At 44.8% G+C, this 24,747-nt stretch overlaps 1 protein-coding gene across 2 annotated transcripts in view; it reads left to right on the top strand.

Annotated features, from left to right (window-relative positions):
• The first annotated feature begins 1,282 nt into the window (after window positions 1-1,282).
• The window catches only part of LOC119181201 (zinc finger SWIM domain-containing protein 5), a 63,262-nt gene continuing 39,797 nt past the window's right edge, over window positions 1,283-24,747 (top strand). For both annotated transcript variants that reach the window (XM_075875740.1, XM_037432379.2), the window contains exons 1-6: window positions 1,283-1,689; window positions 14,839-14,935; window positions 19,177-19,304; window positions 20,260-20,403; window positions 21,650-21,798; window positions 23,603-23,753. In XM_075875740.1, the coding sequence (XP_075731855.1) occupies window positions 1,323-1,689; window positions 14,839-14,935; window positions 19,177-19,304; window positions 20,260-20,403; window positions 21,650-21,798; window positions 23,603-23,753 (1,036 nt within the window). In that variant the 5' untranslated portion in view covers window positions 1,283-1,322. The remainder of the gene's footprint in view (window positions 1,690-14,838; window positions 14,936-19,176; window positions 19,305-20,259; window positions 20,404-21,649; window positions 21,799-23,602; window positions 23,754-24,747) is intronic.

The following is a 24,747-nucleotide window of genomic DNA, read 5'->3' as shown; positions in this document are numbered from 1 at the left end:
GTGGTCACCTTCACTTCTCTCCCCCTCTCTAGAACCACACGCACATGGAGCGCGTTTTTCAGCGCGCTGACGCGGTGTGTGTGTGTTCCATGTGCATATAAGTGTGTACGTGTTTGTGTAAGATTCGGAGCGGAGACTTTTTCCCTTTTCTCTTTCCGTTGAGGACACGTGCGTGATGCGCGCTTCTTTTTCTGGTGTGAGTGCCAGCTAATCAAGACGAATTAGGAGAGGAAAGGAGCGCCGCGTTTTTACGGCTGTTCGAGCAGACGAAAAAGAAAAGCCCCGCGCACGCGCAGTTCTCCGTACTTTGGCTGGCGCGCGGACGAAAAAAAATGTCGTCTGCATCAATCACAGATGCCACTCTGCGGAAACTGTCGCCCCTCTTTGATATCGTAGCGACTAGAGATATGGCGGAGTCGGTTCCGTCTCCACGTTATCCGCGAGAAAATATTCAAGATGATAATCGAGGCAATGAGACACGACGTAGGAAAATAAACAGGGCCACGTCGCGAAACACGCTGTCACTAACGACGGTGTCGTCTGCTTGCCCCGCGCTGTACCAGCAAGAGGTGCAACGAGAAAACGTTCCAGCGACCAACTACTACAAAAAATAAGGCACGCACAACAAAGGGCCGTGCGCGCGCGTATGACGTCCGATCCGCGGAATATACGAGGCGCGGCATGTGCCAACACGGGAGCGATAAATTCGCCCCCGAAGCTTTGGCGAGCAGCGCTCGCGGTTCCCTCTCATCTCGCGAAGCCAGCCAAAAAAGATATGCCAGCAGGATCAATGTCCAACGACGGAATAACGATTTCCAAGCAGCGGCGGGTCCAAGCAGCGCCGGATCGAAACCCCGAGCCCATCCGAGAACAAAAATGCACGCCGCCGCCAAATCAGCAGCGGGGAAAGGGGAGCAGCTAGCGGGGCGATTATCCGAATTAGGCTTCGCTTCGACTCCGTCCCTCAGCATGCCGACATCGCTAGGCCTCTCCGGCGAGTTTGCTCACGGCGCGGGGCGGAGCTGGAGCCCGCCGTTGCTCCCGGAAGGGACATTTCGCTCGGAGCGGCGCCGAGCTGGCAAAATGACAGCCAAAACTTCACACGCCGCGCCTCACATTTGAATGAAAAACATGTGAATTGCTCCGACTGTTCATCCCTTTCCCTCGAGGGGCCCGACGCCGCAGCCAATGAAAATAATGGAGGCCCTCGGCCCCGCAGGCAGGATAGCGAGTCGCTCGTAAATACCACGCAGGTGCTGTATTGTTATTAAACCCCTCGCGCATGCGTAGTGCGTCCCCGGCTTATATCAGATGTTTCAAACATGGCGACGGCGCTGAGGCCGTCGTGTTCTTTTGTGGGTGGAAACTGCCTCGCCAAGGGCGACAGATTGTCAAATTTCGAGCCGAAATTGTTCGGACATCGGCAGCCGGAGAGCCTGTTGGACGTGTGTGCAAAAGTGGTGGCGCAGCACATCCCATTCCAGCGCATCGAGGAGCGCTACAACAGGATACCCGAGCCCGTGCAACGCAGGATCATCTTCTGGTCGTTTCCGCGCAACGAACGGGATATTTGCATGTACTCGTCGTTATCAAGTGACTCCAATAGTTGTGGTGACTACCAGAAGCTTCCTTTTTACCGTGGCCTCAAGCTGTATGAGGCTGGGTGTGTCGATAACGTGTTGCAAGTAGGTAAGTGTACGTGCTACGGCGCACCGAACAAAGGCCGCTTGCCTAATGGGCTTTCGGACCGTGCATGTTTTCACTTGGTTGCCTGCCGCCTCGCTCCAGTGCACTGTGTTGCGAGGTGACTGCGATCGCCGATACATCGTTCTTAGGCGTAGCCAACTTAGGATCTAGGCTCGCAAGGACTAAAGTAAACAAAAGTGCCGCGGGCAAAGGCGTCTTTGATCGAACCAGTCTACGCGGCTGTGAAACCCCTCCGCCCCGGCGGGCTAATTTAATCGTTTCCATTATTGATTACGTCCCACTTTTTTCTTCTGCGGCCTCGTTTGGCCGAGCTCGAAAGTGATCTGACGTACGTCATTCTCGGCTGCCACTGCGAGAAAAAAATATCGCGCGTGACCGGATACCGAAGTTGTCCGAACGACGCGCTCCGTAGGAGCTGCTCCCCCACAGATTTCTACCCCCTGAGGCGCGTTTTATTTTTCAAGCGACTCGACGTCGCTGCTCGAAAATGCCTCGGTCAGCGGGATCCGACGCTGCTCCCGACGAAACAGCGCAGCTTGCATTTTTCTCCGGCATCGTTTTCTCCCGAAAATGCCGTCCCGTGGTAATTGTCGTCTGCCTGCGTCACGGGCGCCCGTGTCGTGCCTTCTTGTTTCGGTTTTGCATCGTGTTTATGTTTTCTGACCGAAGGGGGGGCTACTCGTCGGCGCGTGGGGGAGCCACAGCCAGCGCTTGAGCCAGCTTTAGGCCTAGCTGCACCTGGGAAGGGGAGATTCGTTTCCGTCCGCACCCTGTGGCGAAACCCTTGGCACGTAGGCCGCTCGTCGTGGGACCGCCGTGGAGGAAACCGTCGTTCGTTCTTCTATCGCCCTGACCGGGTGCGATTTCGTCGTCGTGGCATCCGGCTGCCGCCCGCCTTGTTGGCGTCGCTTGGGCTCGTATCAGCCTAGCTAGGCCTAACCGTTCCGTATCGACGGCTCATCAAAATGTAAACATGATGAAATCATGCTCTTTTCATTCCCACTTCTCAAAGCGCCGCTTCGGCGTGGAAGCGCTTTCTTCGTGTTTTGTTGTTTTCGCGCTGGTGTGTGTCTCCGATACTTTTCTGCGGTGCTTTAGCGCGTAGAAGAAAAGAGCACGGGCGAATTTCGGTCTGCATCTACCGCGAGCCTGTCTGCTCGTGCGATTTTCGCACAGATGTTCGCTTTTGCGCAGGTTCTGACTCGTTTAAGAGAACCGTCGGTCCCATTACGATTGAATCGCCGTTGTTTGTGTATTATGGAATTTTTTTCTGCTTCACATGTTAACGAGCAGCCGCGCGCGTTCGTGTTCTGTCGTCTGCTACGACGGTGAGGCCTTTTCTTTCGCCTGCTTTCAACCGGAGCTACTACCCGCGCCGCTACGGCATTACCTTCGGCGAAAGACAGCAAGCTTCGTTCCTTTGCATTTTTAATACGATGCCCCTCGCCCCGTGCGCTTGTGTATGTGCAAACCCACGCCGCCTCGCCAACGCTAGCTGTGTACACATCGACAAAAAATGTATGCGGGTCTCAGGCGCGGATCGAAATCGCGCCATCGCACGCGCAGGTCTCCTCCTCTTTACGCGCTTCTTCGGAAATATGCAACATACGAGGGGAATGAAATGCCTCGGGGATAGCTCGGAATAATCCGGGACTGCAGGAAACTTTTCGCGCTTGTTTCTACGTGTTTGTTTCTCGTTTTGCAAGACTACCTTACGTAACGCGATGAACGTCGCGCTTGGACGTGACTAGCTGCACGTTGCGTCGACGGTTTGTGCATTTGCACGGTGGCAAATTTTTTTTCTCTCGAGCACTCAGTTAGGCACGCTGTACTCTGCTACTGTGCCTGGAGAGAAGTGCGGTTAGCGTTATAAAACGGACTCGATTGTTGCTCCTTTGTCGGGATTTCGTGACTTGCATTAACAGGCCGCGCTTATGTAGTCGCGTTTGCATTTAGGCTGAAAGTCGGAGATACGCCTCTTGGAAAGGTTTCTAGGATGGCGGCTCCGAGGGAAAGTAGTTTACGTAATGTATTTTTATTGTTATTGGCTTGGCAATCAACTCGCTCTCTCTTTGCTCATCCGCTTTCTCTTCTCTCGCTGTCTCATTATCTCAACTTTTTTTTTTTCTTTTGAAGGCTTTCCCAACCCACATGTTCGTAGTTTCGCGGACCGCTCGTGAAAATTGCTGACGTATGGAAATGAGAGAAGAAAACACCACCCGGTGCAGCACACAGCTTCAAAATTGCATCGTGCCGCTGGACACAATGATTGGCTTGAGACTTTTTTTTTTTTGCCAGACTGATTGGTGCTGACCTTGGCGTTGCGCGATTGTACACGTTTTTCAATATCATCGCCCCTTGAACTAAACTAAAAAGTGGATAGAAAACGCTGCGTACAGCAACCAGTCTTCTGTTCGACGAAGGGCGGTGCAATCGCTTTAGTACTTGTACAAGGATAAGTCGCGGGGTATGTGAAACGGAGCGCAGGGGCGTGGGTTCGAATCCCTGCCTCATTCACGTGGGAGAGGAACTCCAATGCGATCGCGTGCCGTGATTTGGTGTTCCAAGGTACGACAAATGGAATTGTCTTCTTTCTTGTATAGACCTTAGAAACTGTGGCTCATACCAACACTGGTGAATCGGCCAAGGACCGGTTAGTTTTTAAAGGAAACCATGGAATGAAAGTTGGCTGTGGCGACTGCATTTCCGATGGAGGCGGAAATGTTGTAGGCCCGTGTGCTCAGATTTGGGTGCACGTTAAAGAACCCCAGGTGGTCGAAATTTCCGGAGCCCTCCACTACAGCGTCTCTCATAATCATATGGTGGTTTTGGGACGTTAAACCCCACAAATCAATCATCATGGAATCAAAGTTCAAATGTTTATTCATTCAAACAGGAGTACAAATGAATAAAAATTAAGATTAAAATAAAAATGTAGAAGAGATACGTAGCAATAATCAGAGAATCTGTAGGAAAGAAAATTTGAAAAGTCGATTTTATAACTTGAATCTTTTTAAACCTTTAAGACATTCCCATTACGCATTAGCAAGAAAAGTCCACTGGACGAAATGTCGGCTCAAACACAGAATGCTTGTTCACTGATAATTTTCCTTGCCTTTGGTGCGGGTGGGCCTGCAGGAGACTGTGTAACCATTAACCACGAGAGAGGACAGTCAGTAAGACGTGAGACCAGTAGCGTAGATATAGAAATAAGTCAAGGGGGGACACACATTTTGATATCATGAAGGCCATTTTTGTTTTCATAATTATTGGTTAATTTTTATTTATGGAAATTTTAACTGTGTTTTTAAACAAAGAAAACGAGCACGGGCCTGAGCTTCCGAACAGTGTATTATTTTCTGGCAGTGCAGCTTATAAAATGAGACCCCTAATACTGCTGGAAAGAGAAGCGTTGCGTTTGTGTCTGGGTCTACCAAAATTTGTTGCAAATAATGTGTTGGACATGGAAGCTCGCCTACCTTTTCTGCTAAATAGGTTTAAAATTCTTACTGTGCAAGCATTCTTAAAGATATACAGTTCACACCAAAGACTCATTTTATGCTTTCATTCAAGAACCGTCTTTATTTTTCGAAACACATAGGTCGCGACTACACACACCGCAAATATTTGCACAAGCGCTGCCACAGCAACGGAATGTAAAAACTAAATATATTGGTCCAGTACACAACCTAAAGTCAATGCTTAGCATACAATTTGATGATATTTTTCCTCATAACGCCAAACAATTGGCACATAGGTACTTAAATGACCAGTTAGCAGATTATCTAGCTCACCTAGAGATAAGCAATATCATTGCGACTGATGCATCTGTGTCAAAAAGAAAAGGCTGGGGTTGGCATCTTCTCTTCTTCTTTGAACTGGTTCTTTTCGATTCGACTCCCAGATTATACCCCTGTATTCATTGCAGAATTATTGGCTATTGTTCTTGCCCTACGTAAATTGCCCTCAAGCGAATCATTAGCAGTTATCATTACAGATTTGTTATCAGTATGTAATGCACTTTATGTGGCAGTAGATGCAGAGATGAATACGTTTCGGCATTTAGTACTGAAAAACGTAACAAAGACTGCATTTGCTATGGGTATCGGGCCACCGCGGATTACATTTGAACGAAATGGCGGACTCTTTAGCAGCAGTGTCCCTGAGTGGGCCCACCATCCCAGTTTTTCCAGATACGGCTTATGTGACAGCGCTAAGGTTCCGAAATGCTTGTCAGCAATGGGGAAAAGACTATTTGGATAAATTCAAAGATTTTGAGCATTTGAGGTATTGCTGGAATAAACAGTGGTGTGCATCTCGCCAGTTAGAGGTCACTTATACCAGATTGCGCTGTGCAGTTCCACAACTAAATTATTACCTTAACAAAGCTCGACTCAAGGTGTCACCGCTATACATTTGGTGCAACGAAATTGAAACAATTGAATGTTTCTTTTTATCTGTCATCGTTATTCTTATCAGAGAAAAAGATTTTTAGTAGCCCTATTACAAAAGCTAGGAATACAAGTAAACCTAGCAGTAATTTTATTATTTGGCGGAACTTCATTTGGTTACTGCCACAGGGATATATGCTCCACTGCGTTTGATTACATCAACGCAACTAAAAGATTACCATGCTACCTTTTCAGATCTTTATTTTATAATTCGTAGCTATGTCTGTCAAAAACAAGAGATGGTTTGACCGCTTGCTCAGCAAACATTTTTGTTTATTTGTAGTATTATCTCTAAACTACTTTTTCAGGTTAGCTTTATTTTCATTTTAGTTTCATTTGAGTATCCTGCCGCCCGGTTCTTGGCCCATCCTCCTCTGTGGGTGAGCGCCATCCATCAAAGGTCATCAGCATCAGTTGGCAAAGCTCGTTTCCAGGTGTAAAATTTAGGTATAAGATCGAACACATTTCTAGCTAATTTGGTATTGGTAACCATGTCGAATGAAAATTTTAGCACTTTTCCTGTCGCAAAGGTACAACTTTCACTTCAGCTTTCTTCCCAACCGCGTATCCTCTCGCGATTTGCCCACGCAACATTTCTCGTAGAGTGTGTATACGTTGACAGTTGCTCTTATTTTAGAATAACACAATTCGAGCAATCGCACTAATACTTCGTTGTCATTGACTTCCACGAAATCGTCTACATAAATCAATAACGGTGGATGATTGGGAATTCATCAATGTCTTTCCACTCTAAAGTTGACCGTGATAATTTGGGACACCTCAGAAGAGAGCCGTAGCATTTCAAAAATCATTAGCTCCACAGCACTTTCTAAAACTAAAAGCAGCACTTTGCTCTCGTATTTCTTTGCTGCTCATTGGAAGGGCTTGAAGAGGAGGTGCCATCAGACTTCGAAGCTATAAAAAGCCTCTTGAGGGTTTTCCTCTGGGCGCAAGGACACTCCAGATGAAAGGTTAGACACAGCAAACGTTTGGAATATATTTGAATTCACTTAGTCTACCTAAATGCCCATTCTCCCGATCGAAACCCATCGCTAGCGTGACCAGCGCTAACGTGAAAGGCAACGAAAGTTGTAGTCACGTCACAACAGATCTGTAGTGAGGTGAGTGACCTCCGCAACGTACGCACCGGTAAAGCATCGGCTGCTCCATCCCTCGCGGATGCTGCAGCTAGCCATGGAAATTGTCGGCGCCCTTGTTTTGCTGGTGCTTGTGTAGCACGTGTGTGTGAGAGCAGACGATACTCAGTGCGGCGTGCGTCACAGCTTTGTGTGGTCACGTGACCAAGCCACGTACGTGCTGCTATGACACTGCCCAACTCGGCGCCCAGAAACCGAAAGCTTTCCGCCTAAATAAGACGATAACAAATTGTTTAGCGAAAATACACGAATCTTGGTGGGTGTATCATGCTTCCTGGAGCTACATATAATTAGCACAGCAAAGAACGCACAATCGAAGCCACAAACTTGGTGGCCCCTTTAATACTCCAATGTTTATTTTAAGAAAAAGGCTTTATGAGTCCAGCAATAACTCAAAAGGGATGTTTGAAAGATAATTATCGAGAGGGCGCACACATTGCAAGGGTAGGTGCCTCTCCCGCAGCCTAAAAACAAAAAGAGGACCTCGCTTCCACCATTTTATTATATACACCACTGCGAGAGGCATATGGAGCACAGGGCCCAATGTGCTATGAAAGCAGCTGTATCAAATAGTAGCAAATAGACCTATTTTGAGTGTGCGTGCGCACTGCGAGCGTTTGTAGGGATCAAATTTTGCTTTTGACAAGCAAAACCCAAGAATGGGAGTTTATGTAGCCGAACCAGTTTTGGCTACGCCTTCGCATGGTTCTAGGCAGGAAGCTACTCATAGGTTCTTGGGATAAGGAATTATCTTCTTGTTTAACTCTTAAAAAAAAAGTCACAGTGTCGTCCCAAGGGTGAAGCAATGAATGCGATAGCAATAACGTGAAATGTTACGCTGAGAATGGTAAGCAGGTCGAAACGCGCAGCGCGCTGCTCCCGCACAAATGACGCACGAAAACAACGCACACGACGAGAGCGAGCCAACAACGTTTACCGCTTGACTCTTAACGCGCAGCTTAAACACAAACAAAAGTCACAGCTTTGTCGTAAAGGCGAAGCAATGAACGCGATAGCAACAAATTGGGAGGTCACGCGCAGAATGGCAAGCAGATCGAAATGTGCCCCGCGTTTCTCATGCGCAAGTGACGCACGAAACATACTCACAGGTACAGATGCACGTGAATAAGCGTCTCAGTTGTTACTTCGCTGTGTCTGAAAAGCACGCGCTTTTTTCAAACGGAGACTGCAATGATTGTCGGGACCTTTGTGCGCCCTGTAACTACAGCAGAATCGTTACAGGTAAAGCCAGAGGCCAGCGAAGACGTACGATCCTCCTCGCGAGATAAGGGCGCGCAAGAAAGCGTCCCCCTCCCCTGCTCAAAACGGGGCACAGTACGCGTGAAAGAGCAGAGCGCGCGATGTGTCGACGCGCGTTCATTGCGTCATTCTGCTGTGAAAACACGATAATACTCCACGAGTCCCTTCAGCAGAGGTAACTGGTAGATATAAATAGCTTGCCGTTTGAGCGTTGAAGGACGTGCTCCTCGGTGGCTCAGTGGTTAATGCTTTGCATTCAGGACGCAGAGGTCCCACGTTCGATTCCGCGCGCCGGAGTCTTTTCCTGGATTTTTTTCTTTCTTGCGTTTTCTTATATATTTATTACGTATACATATACGGTGAGTGACGGCGCCGCCAGCCGAGAGTGTCCATATAGTTAGTATCACAATGAAACTACGCATGAAACAAAATCACAGGTTAAAATTAGTGCAAACAAGTGTTATACTTCACTGTGTATGAAAAGCGCGCTATTTCGCGAACGCCCCCTGTGCAGCGAGCGAAGTGACCTTTGAGGGCCCACAACTAATGCAATCGTTCGGGTAAAAGTCGAAGCACACGATTCTCCCCACCAAAGGATAAGCGTGCGAATACAACGCTATCTTAATGCATCGCACTTCTCCCCCTGAAATGATTCATTTCCACAACGTCTTGTTCAGTCTATACATTTCATACGCGTACTGCACACAACTACATCTTCCCGAAGCTGCGCTCGCGTTTGGGGAGCCCATCTATTCGCCTTCTGTTCTCGCATAAGTTGGGGCAGTAGTGTTGCGCCAAGCGAATAGTTTAAACTGCATTTGCATGTTCTACACTACGGAAAATAGTTGGGACGCTGTATGCTTTTTGTTGGTCACTCGAATTCTGTGCGTGGCATTGTATTTTTTGCAGCTCAGTTGGAGGGATGCAAGGCAGGCCTGTAGTCAGAAATATTTTTATCCGAGAGGGGGAGGGGGCACTTCCTAAATACCTTCTTTATTTTATCATTTTTCCTCGGTAAGACACCTTCCCTCATCCGAATTTATGAATAGTCCTCCCCCACCTGTCTATGGGCATGATGCAAGGTATTGTCACGTATCCGTCTAGTGCCATTGACAGAGTAAAATTGGGGGCAGGGGGGTTAAACCCTCCTGCTCCTCCCCCCAAATTTTCACTTTTGCATGTATGTAGTATTGTGCACGCACACATACAAACGCATGAGCATGCATTAAAATTGGTTGACCTTGCCCCTCCTCGAAAAATAAGCAGAAATTTAAATTTACCTACGTCCTAGCGAGAGGGACAGTGTGTATGTTGGAGACTAAAAAACCGATGGTACCCCCCTCCCACCCATGAGTTCGATTTAGGCATACTTCACTCGCAGTCACTCAGATGTGCAACAGGTACATAGGCATTTTAGGTGCCAAGACGCAGCTGATGCCACATAAATAAATGTTAACAAAATGCACTATTCAAATACGCACATGTTTCCTTTGTATAAAGAAAGAATAAAAGATGGGGCATCTATTGTTATGTCACTTGACTAGTGACAAATTCTAATGAGAACACACGAGTGGGGTGTCGTGCAGTGAGAAGTGGGGGAAAGAGCACATAGAGCAAGATGTGGCATGCTTCTGGGGAGAAGGTGAGGTGACGAGTGGGGGAGAATTATACCATGTGACCAAAACATTTGAAGCCTTGGGGCAGCAGCAAAATAGGCGTGAGATTTGTCAGTCGCATGTTCACCATTACCCCAATTTGCATTCACATAGTACGTTTGTGCAGTGCACATCCACCAAACGTTGCTACGCGTACACTTTGCAGTCATCATCGTCGTTACCGTCAAATGACACATGATGGTTGCTACATTTGCCAAAGCGCTCACCGACTGGGAAAAAAAATTACAGCATATTCACGGAGTAAATGGTGATGAGTGGGGCAAAACGTCCCTCCGTCTGTCCATCCGTCGGTCCGTCTGGCTGTCAGTCTACCGTCTGTCTGTATGTCCGTCCGTTCGACCCCCACTTTAATCATCACCAATAAGAATGTCCATAGAGTTTCCTAAAATTTTCTAGAGGAAACTCTCGCGCTGCAGTCGTTCAGTGAACATGGGAATTATGGGCACGACATGGATTTGCCTATTTTTTGTGCAAGAAGGAACATAAAGTACTAAGACCAGGCAAATTCATGTACTACCCATAATTCTCATGGTTGCTGAAGCGCCATGCGTTGCAGCTTGAATAGACGCTAGCGCCAGAGTTCCCTCTAGTGTATCTTTAGGAAACTCCATGAGAATACCCTACCGCCATCTAGTGATCTTATATACAATTTTACTTATATACACACACGATGCCATCTAGTGAACAGTTCATGAACTAGAGCTGGCTACATACTATGTACTATTGACAAAAGAGGGAACGACCCACACCCTAAGGAGCTTCGCCCCTAAACAAAAAAAAAGGAGAATGGGACGTTTAAGAATTACCTGACACGTCCTATTGCTCCTCCTCCACTTTTCAGGTGAGAGCGCTACAAACTGCTCCTGCCTGCTCTCGGAGTTGCAAAAGCGCTCTTACTCTACCAATGGATGACAGTGCTCCTACGCCTGTTTGACCACTGAAACACGGCAGCTTTGAAGAGAGCACTTTCATTGTGCTCTTGTGTGCTCCTGTTTTCTCAATAAAATTCGCCATAACAGGAGACACCCCCCTGTGCACACACCTATGGACTTCCTTTGAATTTGCCTGCAGACACTTTTTAAATGTGGACTGAATGTAAAACCTATCTTTCTCGTATCAGAAAATCACTCTTTCACATTGCATTATCAAAATCGTCTTGCTTGAAGCGAGTAGACACTTAGTAACCAAGAAAACGTGTTGAAAAAGGGGGGGGGGGGGGGCACCCGTTGCCGTGGTATCATAGATCTTTATAGGTACCAGGGCTTGCATGGTAGCTAGCCGGTGAAAAAGAAGCAAATTCTCTTTTCTGAGAGACGTAGCATTCCAATTTGCAGGAAAATTCATTCAGTCATTATGGCCAAAATGCAAAAGAGAAAGAAAAAATGCTGAAATCTGTGAAGTCACCACTGGAGATTTAGGAGGAAAATGGAAAAGTGAAAAAAGTTGAACTTGATTTTCTTATCTGATAAAAAATCCATAGTGGAGAAATGAAGGGAACTAAAGTCTTCAGAGTATAGTTTATCAGGTTAAGCTAATGTCCTATTTCACTTTAATGTCCCTTTGTAGTTTTAGGGCAGCAGTGGAAGGTGGGTAGGTAGTAGGGCTCGTCCAACTTTTGCGTGGAACAACCAATCTATGAACAGGTGGGCTGCGCTCTTACGCAGCCCCGAACTTAAGGATCAAACCCTGGCCGTCCAGAGTGCCCGTGAACGGGCCGCCAAGCTCGGCTTGATGGTCCCAACGTGGGATTAGCCGGGTGGCGCGGGGTCTCCCCTGTGTCTTCTCAGGACAAAAATAAAGTTTTAATCAATCAATCAATAATTTCTTCTCACAATATATATGACAGGTTTGCTGTCATGGTTATAGCCAAGGGAAAATTGGGGGAGGAGGGGGGGGTGTCAGACATCCCAAAATTTTAAATTTTGCTTGCTTATATATATATATGCACGGACACGCACAAATGCATGTGCGAACCTACATAAAATATGGTTGAACACACACAACCCACCCCACCCTCCAAAAATTTCGGCTTACGCTACTGTTCACTGTAATATTAATAGAAAAAAAAAAAAAACATGGTGCGTGTCCTCTTGTGCTTCATGTGCAGTGAAATTTGGAACTTGCCATTTTATGATGCATACAGAATAGACTGTAGACATATTAGTACTTAGGAACAGTGAACTGCATCATAACTGCAAAACAATGCTGCATGCAAGAACATAATGTGGCGAATACATGAATGATTGCTTCCTCTCGGGCGTGACAGATGGCTCGTACTTTAGTTTCAGACACGAAGAAGAAAGATTATTTTTCTCGCTTTAGTGTAAGTTCCCTTTTGAGAATTACCGAAAGGGTCACTCCTGCGTACAGAAAACGCACTAAAAGGAAATTCAGTGGTGCCACCTTGAGTCTCGTGCACCAGCTTGCCATGATGTCATAGGTTTCAATAATGCTTTCTCGGGCCTACGTGGCTAAAAAATGCTCAGCTGTGGCTAAAATGCATGACATTGCTTACCAAGTGATTCATAAACTTATAATGGCAAGTTTGTCGTTATATTATTGAGCCGATGCCACCGAGATACGAAAAGAAGAAGATTGAAATCTGTGACGTCACGCTGATAGTCAGGGGCCGTAATTGCAGCACTTAGTTCAAAATTGACAATTTAAGCCTCATTTTGTCTTCCAGTAGTGAACTTATAGCTTCAAAATAAACAATGATAGTATTTTAAAGTAATGGTTTATCAATCTAACCTGGCTTATTCTTTCACGTTATTGTCTTTTTGAGACGCCTTTTCGTATGCACGTACCTAGCTAAAGCCTTTCCTCAGGTAACCTTTCAGCTAGCTGTCTCCAGCTGTTGCATGTGGGGACTTAATTACAACACGTTTGTGCACGAATGTATATTTGTGCATGTAAATTAGTCCTAACTATTCTCCCCTGGTCTACAGTACTTGGAAAGGCATCACTCTGCTGCTAAAGTAAGAGATTCATAGGCGGTTGACGTACGTGTCGGTGACTCGTATCTCGTTGTGATAGAGTTTCAGTTGTAATGAACAATTTAAGCAGACTTTACGTTCGATTATATTTCATTTAATAGCTTTAATAGCTCAGGATGGCAGGATTTCATCATACTCACCATTTTTTTTCCCCTTGGGTACAGTAATGAACTCATGCACCTACCAAGGCAATGATAATTTCCCTCTTTTTCTCACTTGGAATCTGCACCTCCCAGAATACGCGATTGCAGCAAGATAAGAGCAGTCGACATGAGTGGCCTCTGCACACGAGCGCACGGGAAGTTACTATCAACAGAAATATAATTGGTGGCGTCTCGTGGGAACGTCCCCTTATCAGGACGCCTCTGATCTACAGCTTTGCACTTTGCCAGCTTGTCCCTGCGGGTGCCAGTAGATTGTACGGGTTACATTTTCTATTCCAATCTTTTTCTCAAGAAGAGTGGTGATAGCACAATATATCGGAACGATAGCCTGAGGCTACTGGGCAAGCGGGTCGTTATTTGTATTTCCCAATGGCCTTGTATTGCGTTTGCTTCACTACTAAACATGTTATGGTGGTCATTGTCAAGGTCAAGGCATGCTCAGTGGAGGCGTGGCCTCTGCGATGACAATTGTTATGGCGCGAGAACAGAACACACAGAGACAAGAAGGACATGAAGGTCTCTGTGTCGTGGTTCTGTTCTCGCGCTATAACTATCGTCATGCCATACCAACTAGCCTAAGCTGCCACACCTCTGCAATGAGCTTTGGCAGTGACTGCGGAGGCCATGGCATGAACCGGGAATAGGGCATGTGATTTAAGGGATATTACGAAGAGATAGTAAAGTTCACTTGTACTGATAAAGCCAACAAGCCCAGCTGTCCCCACTTCTGGTACTGATGAAATTTTTTTAACGACTTTCATTTCTTATTTCTTTTTTTTCCTGAATTTCTTTTTTTTTCCCTCCTATTTGCAGTACCACTTGTGGTAACAACATTCTACAATTGTTTAGGATTAATATATAATGCGTTTGTAATGATTTTCAAATGCATCTGATGAGTCAAATACACTTTAATAGGTTCAAACAGGCACTGTCAATATTCTCCTCACTATGAAATTGCACAGAAATTTTGACTATAATGTAACCACACTTACTTTTGTTTTTGAGTCTTTTCTGGCCTGCATGGAACCACTCATCATGGTAACAATCTGTTATGTCTTTTTTTTATAAAGAACAAAATTGAAATGACAGTTACATACTACAGATACAGGTGTGGTAAGCAGGCGGTGCATCCCCCCTGTCTTCTCTCACATATTTAAGTAAATTTGCGGGCACATACGTGATTATATGACTGGCATAGGCGTGTGCAGGGTTCTCACTTAGGGTGAACCATGTTCCACCGCAGTGGTTCATTCAGAATTGTGATTCATGCAGAAATGAAGCACGCAAACGTTGTTGCTGCATGTTTCCTGTATGTACGTTATTATTTTTTGATGCTAACAATGCAGCGGGAGTGAAGTGCTCTAAAACCCTTAACAAGGGTGGCATTTCGTCTTCGTGCCTTTGACCAGTGCCACCCTGTCCTGCAGGTTTTCACTTGAGTGGTAGTGTGACGCCCAATGCCCCGGGAACGGGATACCCCGCCGAACCCGAGAAGAAGTTTCGCATCTCCATCAGCTTCGACAGGTGAGGCTTCTTTTCGGCACATCCCACAGTGTTCTCGCTTCACTTGAGCATCTTGTCCTGCCTCTTTCTGTTTCGTGTGCGGATACCCGCCATGATGGTCTGGTAGCCGAGGCACTGGACTGCTGACCGACGGGTCGCATGATTGAATCACCGCTAAGGCGGCTACATTTGTGATGAAGGCGGAAACGCTGTAAGCCTGTGTGCTCAGGTTTGGGTGCATATTAAGGAACCCCAGGTGGTCGAAATTTCCTGAGCCCTCCACTACAGTGTCTCATAATTATATGGTGGTCTTGGGATGTTAAACCCCAACAATTATCATTATTATTATTATTATTATTATTATTATTATTACTATCAATACTGTTATTATCTTTCATGTGCTAAGCACTTTAGAGGCCAGGGCTGTTGTATGGTGTCATTGCTTGGCGTAATGCAGGTGAAATCATGTATATAAGAAAAGAAAAAAAGACGGAACAAGCAAGAACTGAAGAGAGAGAAAGAATGGAAAAAATGAAACGAGTGAAAAGAGAAAGTTATAGATGAAAAGAGACGAAGGATTTAATTGAAATAAAGCAACAGAAAAGACAGAGAAAAAATGGTAAAAGAGAAAGAAAGGGAGGAGGAAAGAAAAAGAAAACCGAAGAGAAAAGAAAGAACGCTGGCCACTTCCGCACTTCCTTCAGGCTTGGCACCCGTAGTGTGAAGCTGCCTTTATTTTTTTACGTATTTTCTCAGCCATGTCTCGCCGCGAAAATACTAAACAAATGAAAGACTCGAACGCACAGTATAGTGCATTCTAAAAAGAAAATTGAAGAAGGCTGTATGACTTTTCACATTGTTCACACAAAAACGGGAGTAGCATAAACTCGTTCGTATTCTGGCATGCCATTGCTTCATCAGAATGATGGAGGAAATAGGTGCTTGCATTTTTGCTGTTGAATTATTGCAATTTGTGTGTTTTTACACTGAAACAAACAAGGTGATACACTGGTGCAAGTAGAGGCCTCTGAGACCTAATTCGACTACAATCAATTAGCATTGGAAGAAAAACAGGCTGAGTGCTCTTCAAATAGTTTTTGAACATTGAACAGCATTGTTGACAATCAATGTGAAACGATGTGGTCGTCCTAGTGTTTGTAAAAAGAGTATTGGAACTGCAAATTAATTGTCAGCAATAAGTAAAGCGTATTCCTTGCATATGTAAACTTTTTAAGGAGCGTGAACAATTGCTGTATAGCCAATGAGCTCTAGCTACCTGAGCAAGGCAGTCTGCTACACTATGTTATCTCTCTCATGTTTTGTTATACGGGGGTGAAGTTGGTAGTAATTGTGCCAATTTTGAATTTATTTTAATGGAAGTAATGTTTCAAAATACTCGAAAGCTAGTGAAAGAAAGATTCGTTTTTGCAGAAGGGGGCTTTTCAATTCGAGAAATGAATTGCAGTTGAAAAGGGTTTTATTGGTGTAAATAGTACTTGCACAGCAGGTCTATTGATGCAGAAAGCAGGCGGCAGCAACTGACCCAGGAATCACAGCGCTCGGGGCAACAGCTCGCACTCGGCTCCTCTTGCTAAAGGCGTGACCCACTGTGGCACATAATCTTCTTCCTCTCTACACAGTCATTACTCAATTAAATAATTGGAGTTTTCAACATTTGCATGCTTAGGTTGATTGGCGTGCCTTTGAAATGATCTTTAGCGAGGTTTACACAGATATCAGCTATCACTGACACAAGCAATTACCATTAGGAATTTTCATCCTAAATTAAAAAAAGAAAAAAGTGAAAAAGACAAATCACTTCTCCCTTGCTTTGTTTTGCTCATTTGTAGTCAGTGCCAATCCAATGTAGCGTTAACATTTACTCTTACTGTCTCTAGTCTTCCACTTCTTGGTCTTCAAATTGTTGAATCGAGTAAACCTTATTTGTCCAGTGATTTGACATTAACATTACCCATCATAGATAGCGCAGGACTAGCCTGCTATTTCTGAGACCACAGCCCAGCTCCGAGTCAACAACCGTTTTATCGTCCGCAATGCACAGATTTATTTCTAGTTATATGTCAGATGTAGCTGCCTTTCATTGCAAGTGATTCTTACTAAAGCCCTGCCCTTTGCATTTTTTCGAGCCTGCATAGAAATGTCGAGGAATTGCTTTGTAAACTGTCAGGGGCAAATTAAATTTTTTCTCCCTTTTTAACCTTCAAACATCTTTCTTGTTAACGCCCTAAGCAGATGTGGTTTCTCTGCGAAACGACCTTCTGATTCCTGGGTTCAGTTGCATTTTCTTGCTCTCTTAAAGTTGTTATGTGCATCCTGGTTTCTGGTATGTTTCTTGCTGTCATAAAGTAGTATGTATTCTTGTTCTCGGTCTTTTGTTCTAACGAATGCATCATGGTTGTAAACTGGAAGCTGCTTTCAAGCTAAATATTAAGCCAAGAATTCCTGTTCTAAAGGATTGTTGTCTGCCACTTGGGGCGATATTTAATTATGTGCTATACTTTTGCTTGGAACGTCACATAGTGTTTTTCAACTTGAAATATATGAGTGAAAGCGAAATAAAAAAAAGAACAGGTGATTGATGATGTGTTTGTAGGATTTGCAAAAAAAGAAGCCAGATGCTTTGAAGGTTGCCAGCTGTCTCATGTTATACTAAGTATTTGCTTTTTCATCTTTCTTTTTCACATTTAACGGGAAAATGGCATTGAATAAAGAAAGTCGATGGTGCGCATGGTAATTTGCGAAATGGAATGTGCCTGAACGTGTGTTTTCTTACACTCACTATGCTACTTGTTCAGTACACAAGACAGTGGCACACAGGATTTAGTCGTTGCTGACAGAATTCACGTATAGGGCTGCTGTAAGACCTTGCGTCTTTTAATGTTTCTGCATGTCTTCTGTTTATTTTCTCCAGATGTTGAAAGCATACCTTTATGGGTTTACATCTGAAACGTTTCCATCTGAAACGGTGGTTTAGAACTTATGGGTGCTCTGTTGCTGACCGGTAGGTCACAGAATCGAATTCTGGTCATGGCAGCCACAATTTTGATGGAAGGAAAAATTACAGAGGCCCTTAGCTTAGATTTGGGTCCACGCTTAAGAACCTCAGGTGGGCCAAATTTCTGGAACTCTTCACTATGGCATCTCTCGTGATCGTGTAATGATTTTGGGGTGTTAAAGTGAACAATTATTACGATATTATTACAGCTTGTGGGCTACTGTACAGCTGTTTACTCCAACAACAAAACTTATATCGCATTGTCAGCTTGTTACCCTGTGCCTGGCAGTCTCCGGCCAAAACAGGCCCTTGCATCAAGAAAGTCAAGTAGTCATCATCATGGCCATGTCAAGGCCATCTTGTATGAAAAAGAAATTCAGTTCATGTTATGTCACGGTGAACATAAACCGTCAAGTGTCCAGACATGATATTAGTAGTTGTGCAAAAATTCCATTGTGAAAGAAAGCCTTTCCAGCTTTCTTCATGATCCTGTTTTATTTCATACTCAAGGTTCTGTGCTACTTAGATAATAATTAAAAAGCACGAACTTGCCCGTGAAGTTATTCCCATATGTCCGCAGTTGTGATGAAACATGTTCACTACAAGTTGGTCTATGTGAGAAAATGCTCGTGCACTTAGTCGCGTCTCATTATGTCTCTTGTTATTTGAGTTCCAGCGTGGCCTATACAGCCTAGCGCCAGGAAAGCTGCTCATTGAAAACTCACTGTTGTTGTTATTATTTTTTTGAAGAGAGCAACATATGTCATCATTGCCACAACATAAAAAAGAAGCTTCGTTTTGTAACTTTTTGTTTCATTCATCAACTTTCAATTCATCAACTTTTACTAGTTAGCTGTGCATGTCCTTGTAAGTATGCAATCGCACATTTTGTATTTGTCAGTATGGTTCATCTAGGCTGACACAACTGCAGGCACCACTTTTACTCTATGGAGACAAACAGGCTGGTTTTGAGAAAGACAAGTTTGTAGCTAGCAAACAACACACAAGTTTGTTTTTCTGAATTCATGCTTGGGATAGCCCTAAACTGACTGTTTGTGTAATGTATAATGTAACTTTACTTTGTCATCACTTTCATCAACGTGTTGAGTGCCCAAGTACTATTTGCAGTGTGTTAAACAAGTGTCTTGACATTGGTGGGCCTTGGCCTCGCTTTCCTTGGAACACTTTGCGCCGTTTGCCCTGGGCGAGCAACTGACGATTTCTCGTCTACCTGTACTTTCTCCAGGTGTAAGATCACCTCGGTAACATGCACGTGCGAGACACACGACATCTTCTGGTGCCAGCATGTGGTGGCTCTGGCCATCTACCGAATCCGGAATGCCGACAGCGTTCGGCTTCGAGTTCCCATCTCGGGTGAGTCCTCGCTTTCCGTCGTGCGTGCGCTCGGGTAGTTGTGAAGGCGTTACCACCCCACAATGTCAGTGTAATGGTTGCCAGGACGTCACATAGAGCAGCAGTGAAACTGCAGTGGAATCTCAAACTGTGCATGAAAGCCTGGCTTCATTTGTAATTCATTGTTCTCAGTTACTATGCATAAACTTCATTTGAAAAATGAGTGGCTGCATTCTGAAAAACACAGAGAAACATAAATTGTTTTTTTAGAGCAATACTGAGGCCCCCAGGGAGCGATGGTGGCTCATGCTGCTTAGTTCGGAGGTCCAAGACCAAAAATGGGCTATCTTGCCGGCCAAGGAGGCTGTACGAAGACAAGGTCTCCTGGAACCTCCCTGTGCGGTCTAGCCCAGACCACAAACATGCCGGATCCGGAAATAAAGTTCATTCGTTCAGAACAATACAAAAAAAAAGTCAATGCCATAGGCGTGTATCGCAAATCATGCAGAACCTAGAACATTGAGAACTTTCATGACCTTAGAAATGTGGTGATGCCTGCAGGGCCCTGAAAGTCTTAGAGGCTACAAGCTAGCTAGGATTTGCATCACATGCGTTAACCACCAGGTGCATACGTCACTTGTTTAGGCACAGCTACTTCAGAGGCTGGTAATAAAAAAAGTCGCATGGTTATCAGCCATGAACCTTGATAAGATTGCTTCAGTAGTACACACTGCCCATTTGTAATTGGTTTAGACACTCTGAAGCTTTTTTTTTTGTAAGTGACGTGCCCAGGTTATTGTCGCGCCTGCCTGAAATGATGCCAGTTGAACCGCTGTTATTCGAAGTGTGCCTGCCCGAGACGTAGCCAGGGGTTGGGTAGGTCGTTTAACCTCTGGCCAGGTCTCTGGCATTGAAAGCTTATCGGGAGCATTTTGAGGCACTTCCCTCACACTCTCGTTCTGCGTATGCTGTGCAGAGACCCTGCTCCAGCTGGACCGGGAGCAGCTGCAGAAGCTGCTGCAGTACCTGATAGCCGAGCACCACACCGAGGTGCTGCCCACAGCTCAGCGCCTGGCTGACGAAATCCTCCAGTCGCGGTCGCTCATCAACCGCATTGCCGGTATGTACGTTGGCTTGAATGAAAACAAAAAACAAACTGTGTTCGCACTCAAGCCTAATATTTCATTCTTTTTTTTGCAAAGATTGATGCCGACTGAATAAATATAATATGATACTGAATTACACTATAATTAACATTAGTTACTAAATCTCGCACAAGACAATACATTTATTTATTTTTATTCTTGGAATATAATACTGAGTGCCTTAGAATTATGCCATAATAATTTGACACATTTGCAGACGATGGATCTTGATTAGCACCCGAAGGGGATAGACACACACATGCACAGGAGTAACAATAAATAAACAGTTATTTTCTGCCATACATTCTATGCAGTGCCAGTTTTGCATTTTAAGCAAGTTGGAAAAACATTTTATGCCATGAAAAATTTATGATACCATTAGTGTAAAGTAAATAGTGAACAGTCAAGGGTTTAAATGGTTAGAGCATAGTAATGCAGATGTACAAATTTTATCCTCAGTGACAATTATTTCTATGGAACATAAATACACATAGGAGACTGTGTTTTTGCTGAGTAAATTCTGTTTGCAGAAAATGTGTCAAAAGATGGAAAGTTGCAAGTTTGCAAGAAATGCCTGCAAGGAAAGAGTCACAGTGGTGTCTGTGGTCTCTTAGTATGCCAGTGCAAGGCACTTTATAACATAGGAGCATTTTCTTTCAGCAAAATTTTTCAGAAAAGCTTCTGAACTATCCAGAATTATGAAGAACAAAATACTGACATTTTTTCCCTGTTGGTCGAAAAAAACAAGGTATTGTTTTTCAGTCTATGCAGTTTCTGATTACCTCTTTGAGGCATACACTTATAAGGTATTTAAAATGCGAATCTTTCCCAACAAGCACTTATGTTCTCTGGGTAAACTTAAAAAAAAACAAAAAACAAGAAGGCACGCTGTTTTGTTCTTAACTTCCCTGCCTGCACTTTCTATGACATTCATATGATTTTAACTATGATTTTTTTGTTTTAATTGTATGTTTTGCAGGTATCGAGATATAAGCTTCAGAACGTTGTCAAACTGAAATTAGTGAAGGCGTGCTTCACATCGATAACATTCCAATATCATCTTGCATTGACGTTAACAGCACTTCTTAACTTACAAAGAAGGAGGCCCTTGTCATTAGAAAGCGGCAACACGTCCAGTAGCACTCGACCAATGTGTCAGTTTAACTTGAAGATTGTGGTACTGCTTTTGGCCACGTTTTGAAAAGCGCGCTTTTGCTCCAGGCGCCCCCGACCCAACGGCGGGTGCCTCGGCCGAGGAGGATCATAGCTGGCACCTGGACGAAGAGCAGGTCAGCGAGCAGGTGCGCGCCTTCCTCTCCCAGGGCGGCTACTTCATGGTCTCCCGGCAGCTCAATGCACTCTTCTCCAAGGTGAGGCCGGCAAAATGATGACCTGATGCTCACATAGATTACAATGTTGGTGGGATTTGCATATGCGAATGTATTTATGCGTTGGCTAGGTCGTTATCGTCGTTTGGTGACGGCATGGTTGTCACCAAACTGCGATGTAACACTCGCGATGTAACAAAATGTCAACCTGAAGATCAACCTGAGCGTCAATCTTCAGAATCTAAATAGAGTTTACCGTACCATACCGTTTAGGAATGCTACTTTAGTAACATTTATTGTAAACAGTGTCTAAAAACACAGACAAGGAAATGCTTGCGTTCCCCTAGGTTGACGACTAGAGAAGTAGAGAGTGAGACGGGATGTCTTCTTAGAACGGAAAATTTATTCTTCTGGAAGTTCATGCGCTTCTACATACGCCTCGATCCCGGGCGAACGTATCCGGGGTCGTTACCTAGTCAAGCTCTATCCACACAGAGTAGCTTCACCCAGCCAAAAAGCTGATATTTCACGTTTTTGAAACTTTTCCTAGTCAACATACAGCTCACACTCGCTGTCACAGGCTTTTGCGCACACAAGGACGCGACGCTGCTGTTTTCACCGTGCAAAATTACTTTTACTGGTCATCAATGTTCATAACAACAACGGGACATCACCACACGCCTACAAATTATAACGAGCACAGCTTAGTCGCAAACCAAGGCATTCGTGCAGACATGTGGCCCATTGCCATAATGTGATAGCTATGGCACTGTGTCTGGAGGCTGTTGCCAAAATGTCTTTTTTTTTTTCACGCGTAGGCAATTTTCGGACTTTGTTTATCGATTGAAAGATGCACCTTGGATTCGATTTTTTTATTTATTCGCACGCACCTCCTCCAACTGTGTAATATTGCCACTAGCTGTCACTGGAAAAAATGAACTAATCTGCCTTCCTTGCAGAGGCACTAGGTCGTGCTGTGGGCTTACTCAGGCGGTCTGTACCCCTTTTTTTTCGGGGGGTGGGGGCAAGGCTTAGTGTTGCTGCCTATAGTCTTAGTTTTTCAACTATGTGACACACAGATTATGCGATGGTTTTGCGTTGTCCCCTGAAAGTCGTATAATTGGGGTTCCACTGTGTTTTCACTACAAAAAAAAAATCAGGGTTGTTGTTAAACTCGAAGTAGGCTAAAATCGCCTTTAAAGAGCCCAAGGTGGCTATAAAAGAACAAAAAGAGCTCATTGCCTAGAGACCCCTGGAAATTGCCACCTTGCTGCTTGCCGTTGCATTTTGCACTAAAAGAGTTAAATAAAAACTATGCAGCATGGCATGAAAATGGGTGCAGATTTAAAACTGGCATAAAAACTTCTGTAAGCAGCCAAAATTCTGTCTGACTCGACTATATACTTTACGACCCACGCGTTTACTACACACTGCATATTCTTTATTCTCTGCGCCGCATATCCAACATGTCAAATTTCTCCCCTCGTACCCTCATCTCTTTCCTCCCATATTCCCACGCGCACACGCGCCAGCTTCTGTTCACTTGACACTTGCACCATCTCGATTCTCCACCGTGTACTTGCACAGACCCACACCCAACACACGTGCACTCCCACTCCACTGCACCTCTTAAGATTTTATTGTATTAGGCTACAGATGGAAGAAAATGTTTTCTTTACTGTTTCTTCTGTGAAATGATTTTTCAACATCGTATCTTGGGGACAGTCACAATGCATGGTGGTGTACCAAGAAGTCCTTACAAAGCAGTGTGTGGCTACGTGCTCAGAGTGCCAAGTATTTTTTACTTTGGATCATTGTTATACGTTTGCTTCCTGCGTCCTTGTAGGTTAAGGAGATGCTTCGGGCGGGCGATTCCAACGGGGCGCGCATGCTGCGTCTCATCACGGAGCAGTTTCTGGCCGACCCGCGCCTCGTCATCTGGCGGGCCCAGGGGACGCCCATGTCCGACAAGTGTCGCCAGCTTTGGGACCAGCTTGGTACGAGTCATTTCCTTGTTTTTTTTTCTTTTCCCTTGTTGTTGTTGTGCCTCGCCCGCTTTTTCTGGGTAATTGGAGACATCTGGACCTAATGGTGCCTGGCGGCATAGGGTTTACTGAAATTAAACAGAGGGGGGGAACTCTGGCACTGCAATCGTTCATCCACCATGGGAATTAATGAAATTACAAGGATTTGCTTAGTCTTCATGCTTGCAGGCTTCGAATGCACTTGTGGTTTTGTTTATTGCTGTCGTTTTGTTTTGTTTCGGTTGAAAAAACAGAACGTCCTAAACTTCGTGCCCCTATTTGAATTGGTGAGCCTAAAAAATTGAGCTGGTGAAGTACAATTGGTGAACATTTGCCGATTATCGTCTCGCAAGGAAGAGGCTTCAAGCCATGCGATGCCAAGTGGAGCTGAAAGAACGAAGGTTAGACAAATCCGTGTACTACCCATCATTCCCATGCTCGCCGATGTGCTGTGCATTGCAGCTTCTATAGATGGTAGCGCCAGATTTCTCTCTGATGCATTTAGTTCCTCTCGTGGGTTTTATTAGGAATCGGAGTGGTATACTAGATTGTAGTCATTGACGTGCCACATCACATTTTTGGAACAAACTACCCACAAACCTAACAGAATTCTAGTCGTTTACCTGTTACAAGACTAACCTATATTGTTCATGCTCTCTTCACTTCTTTTACTAGAATGACCCGATCTACGGCCGTTATACTCATTTGTTGCGTGCTCTAGTCTTTGTATGTCTGGACATGACATAAGCGCTGCCTTTACAACTCTTCTGGGAGTTATGAGACCCTGCCTTTATAACAAAACTGATATACACTTGAACCCCGCTACAGCGAATGCCGCTTCAATGAAATTTTCGCTACAACGAAAAATTTATGGTTCCTCATAAGCAGTTCATAGGAGTCAATGCATAAATATTGTCGCCACAACGAACACTTTTTCTTCTGCTGTCTCGCTTCAACGAAATTTCAC

This window comes from Rhipicephalus microplus, chromosome 10 (genome assembly GCF_043290135.1).
Source record: "Rhipicephalus microplus isolate Deutch F79 chromosome 10, USDA_Rmic, whole genome shotgun sequence".
NCBI classification, from domain to species: domain Eukaryota; kingdom Metazoa; phylum Arthropoda; class Arachnida; order Ixodida; family Ixodidae; genus Rhipicephalus; species Rhipicephalus microplus.
This window is presented reverse-complemented; position numbering and strand designations above follow the sequence as displayed.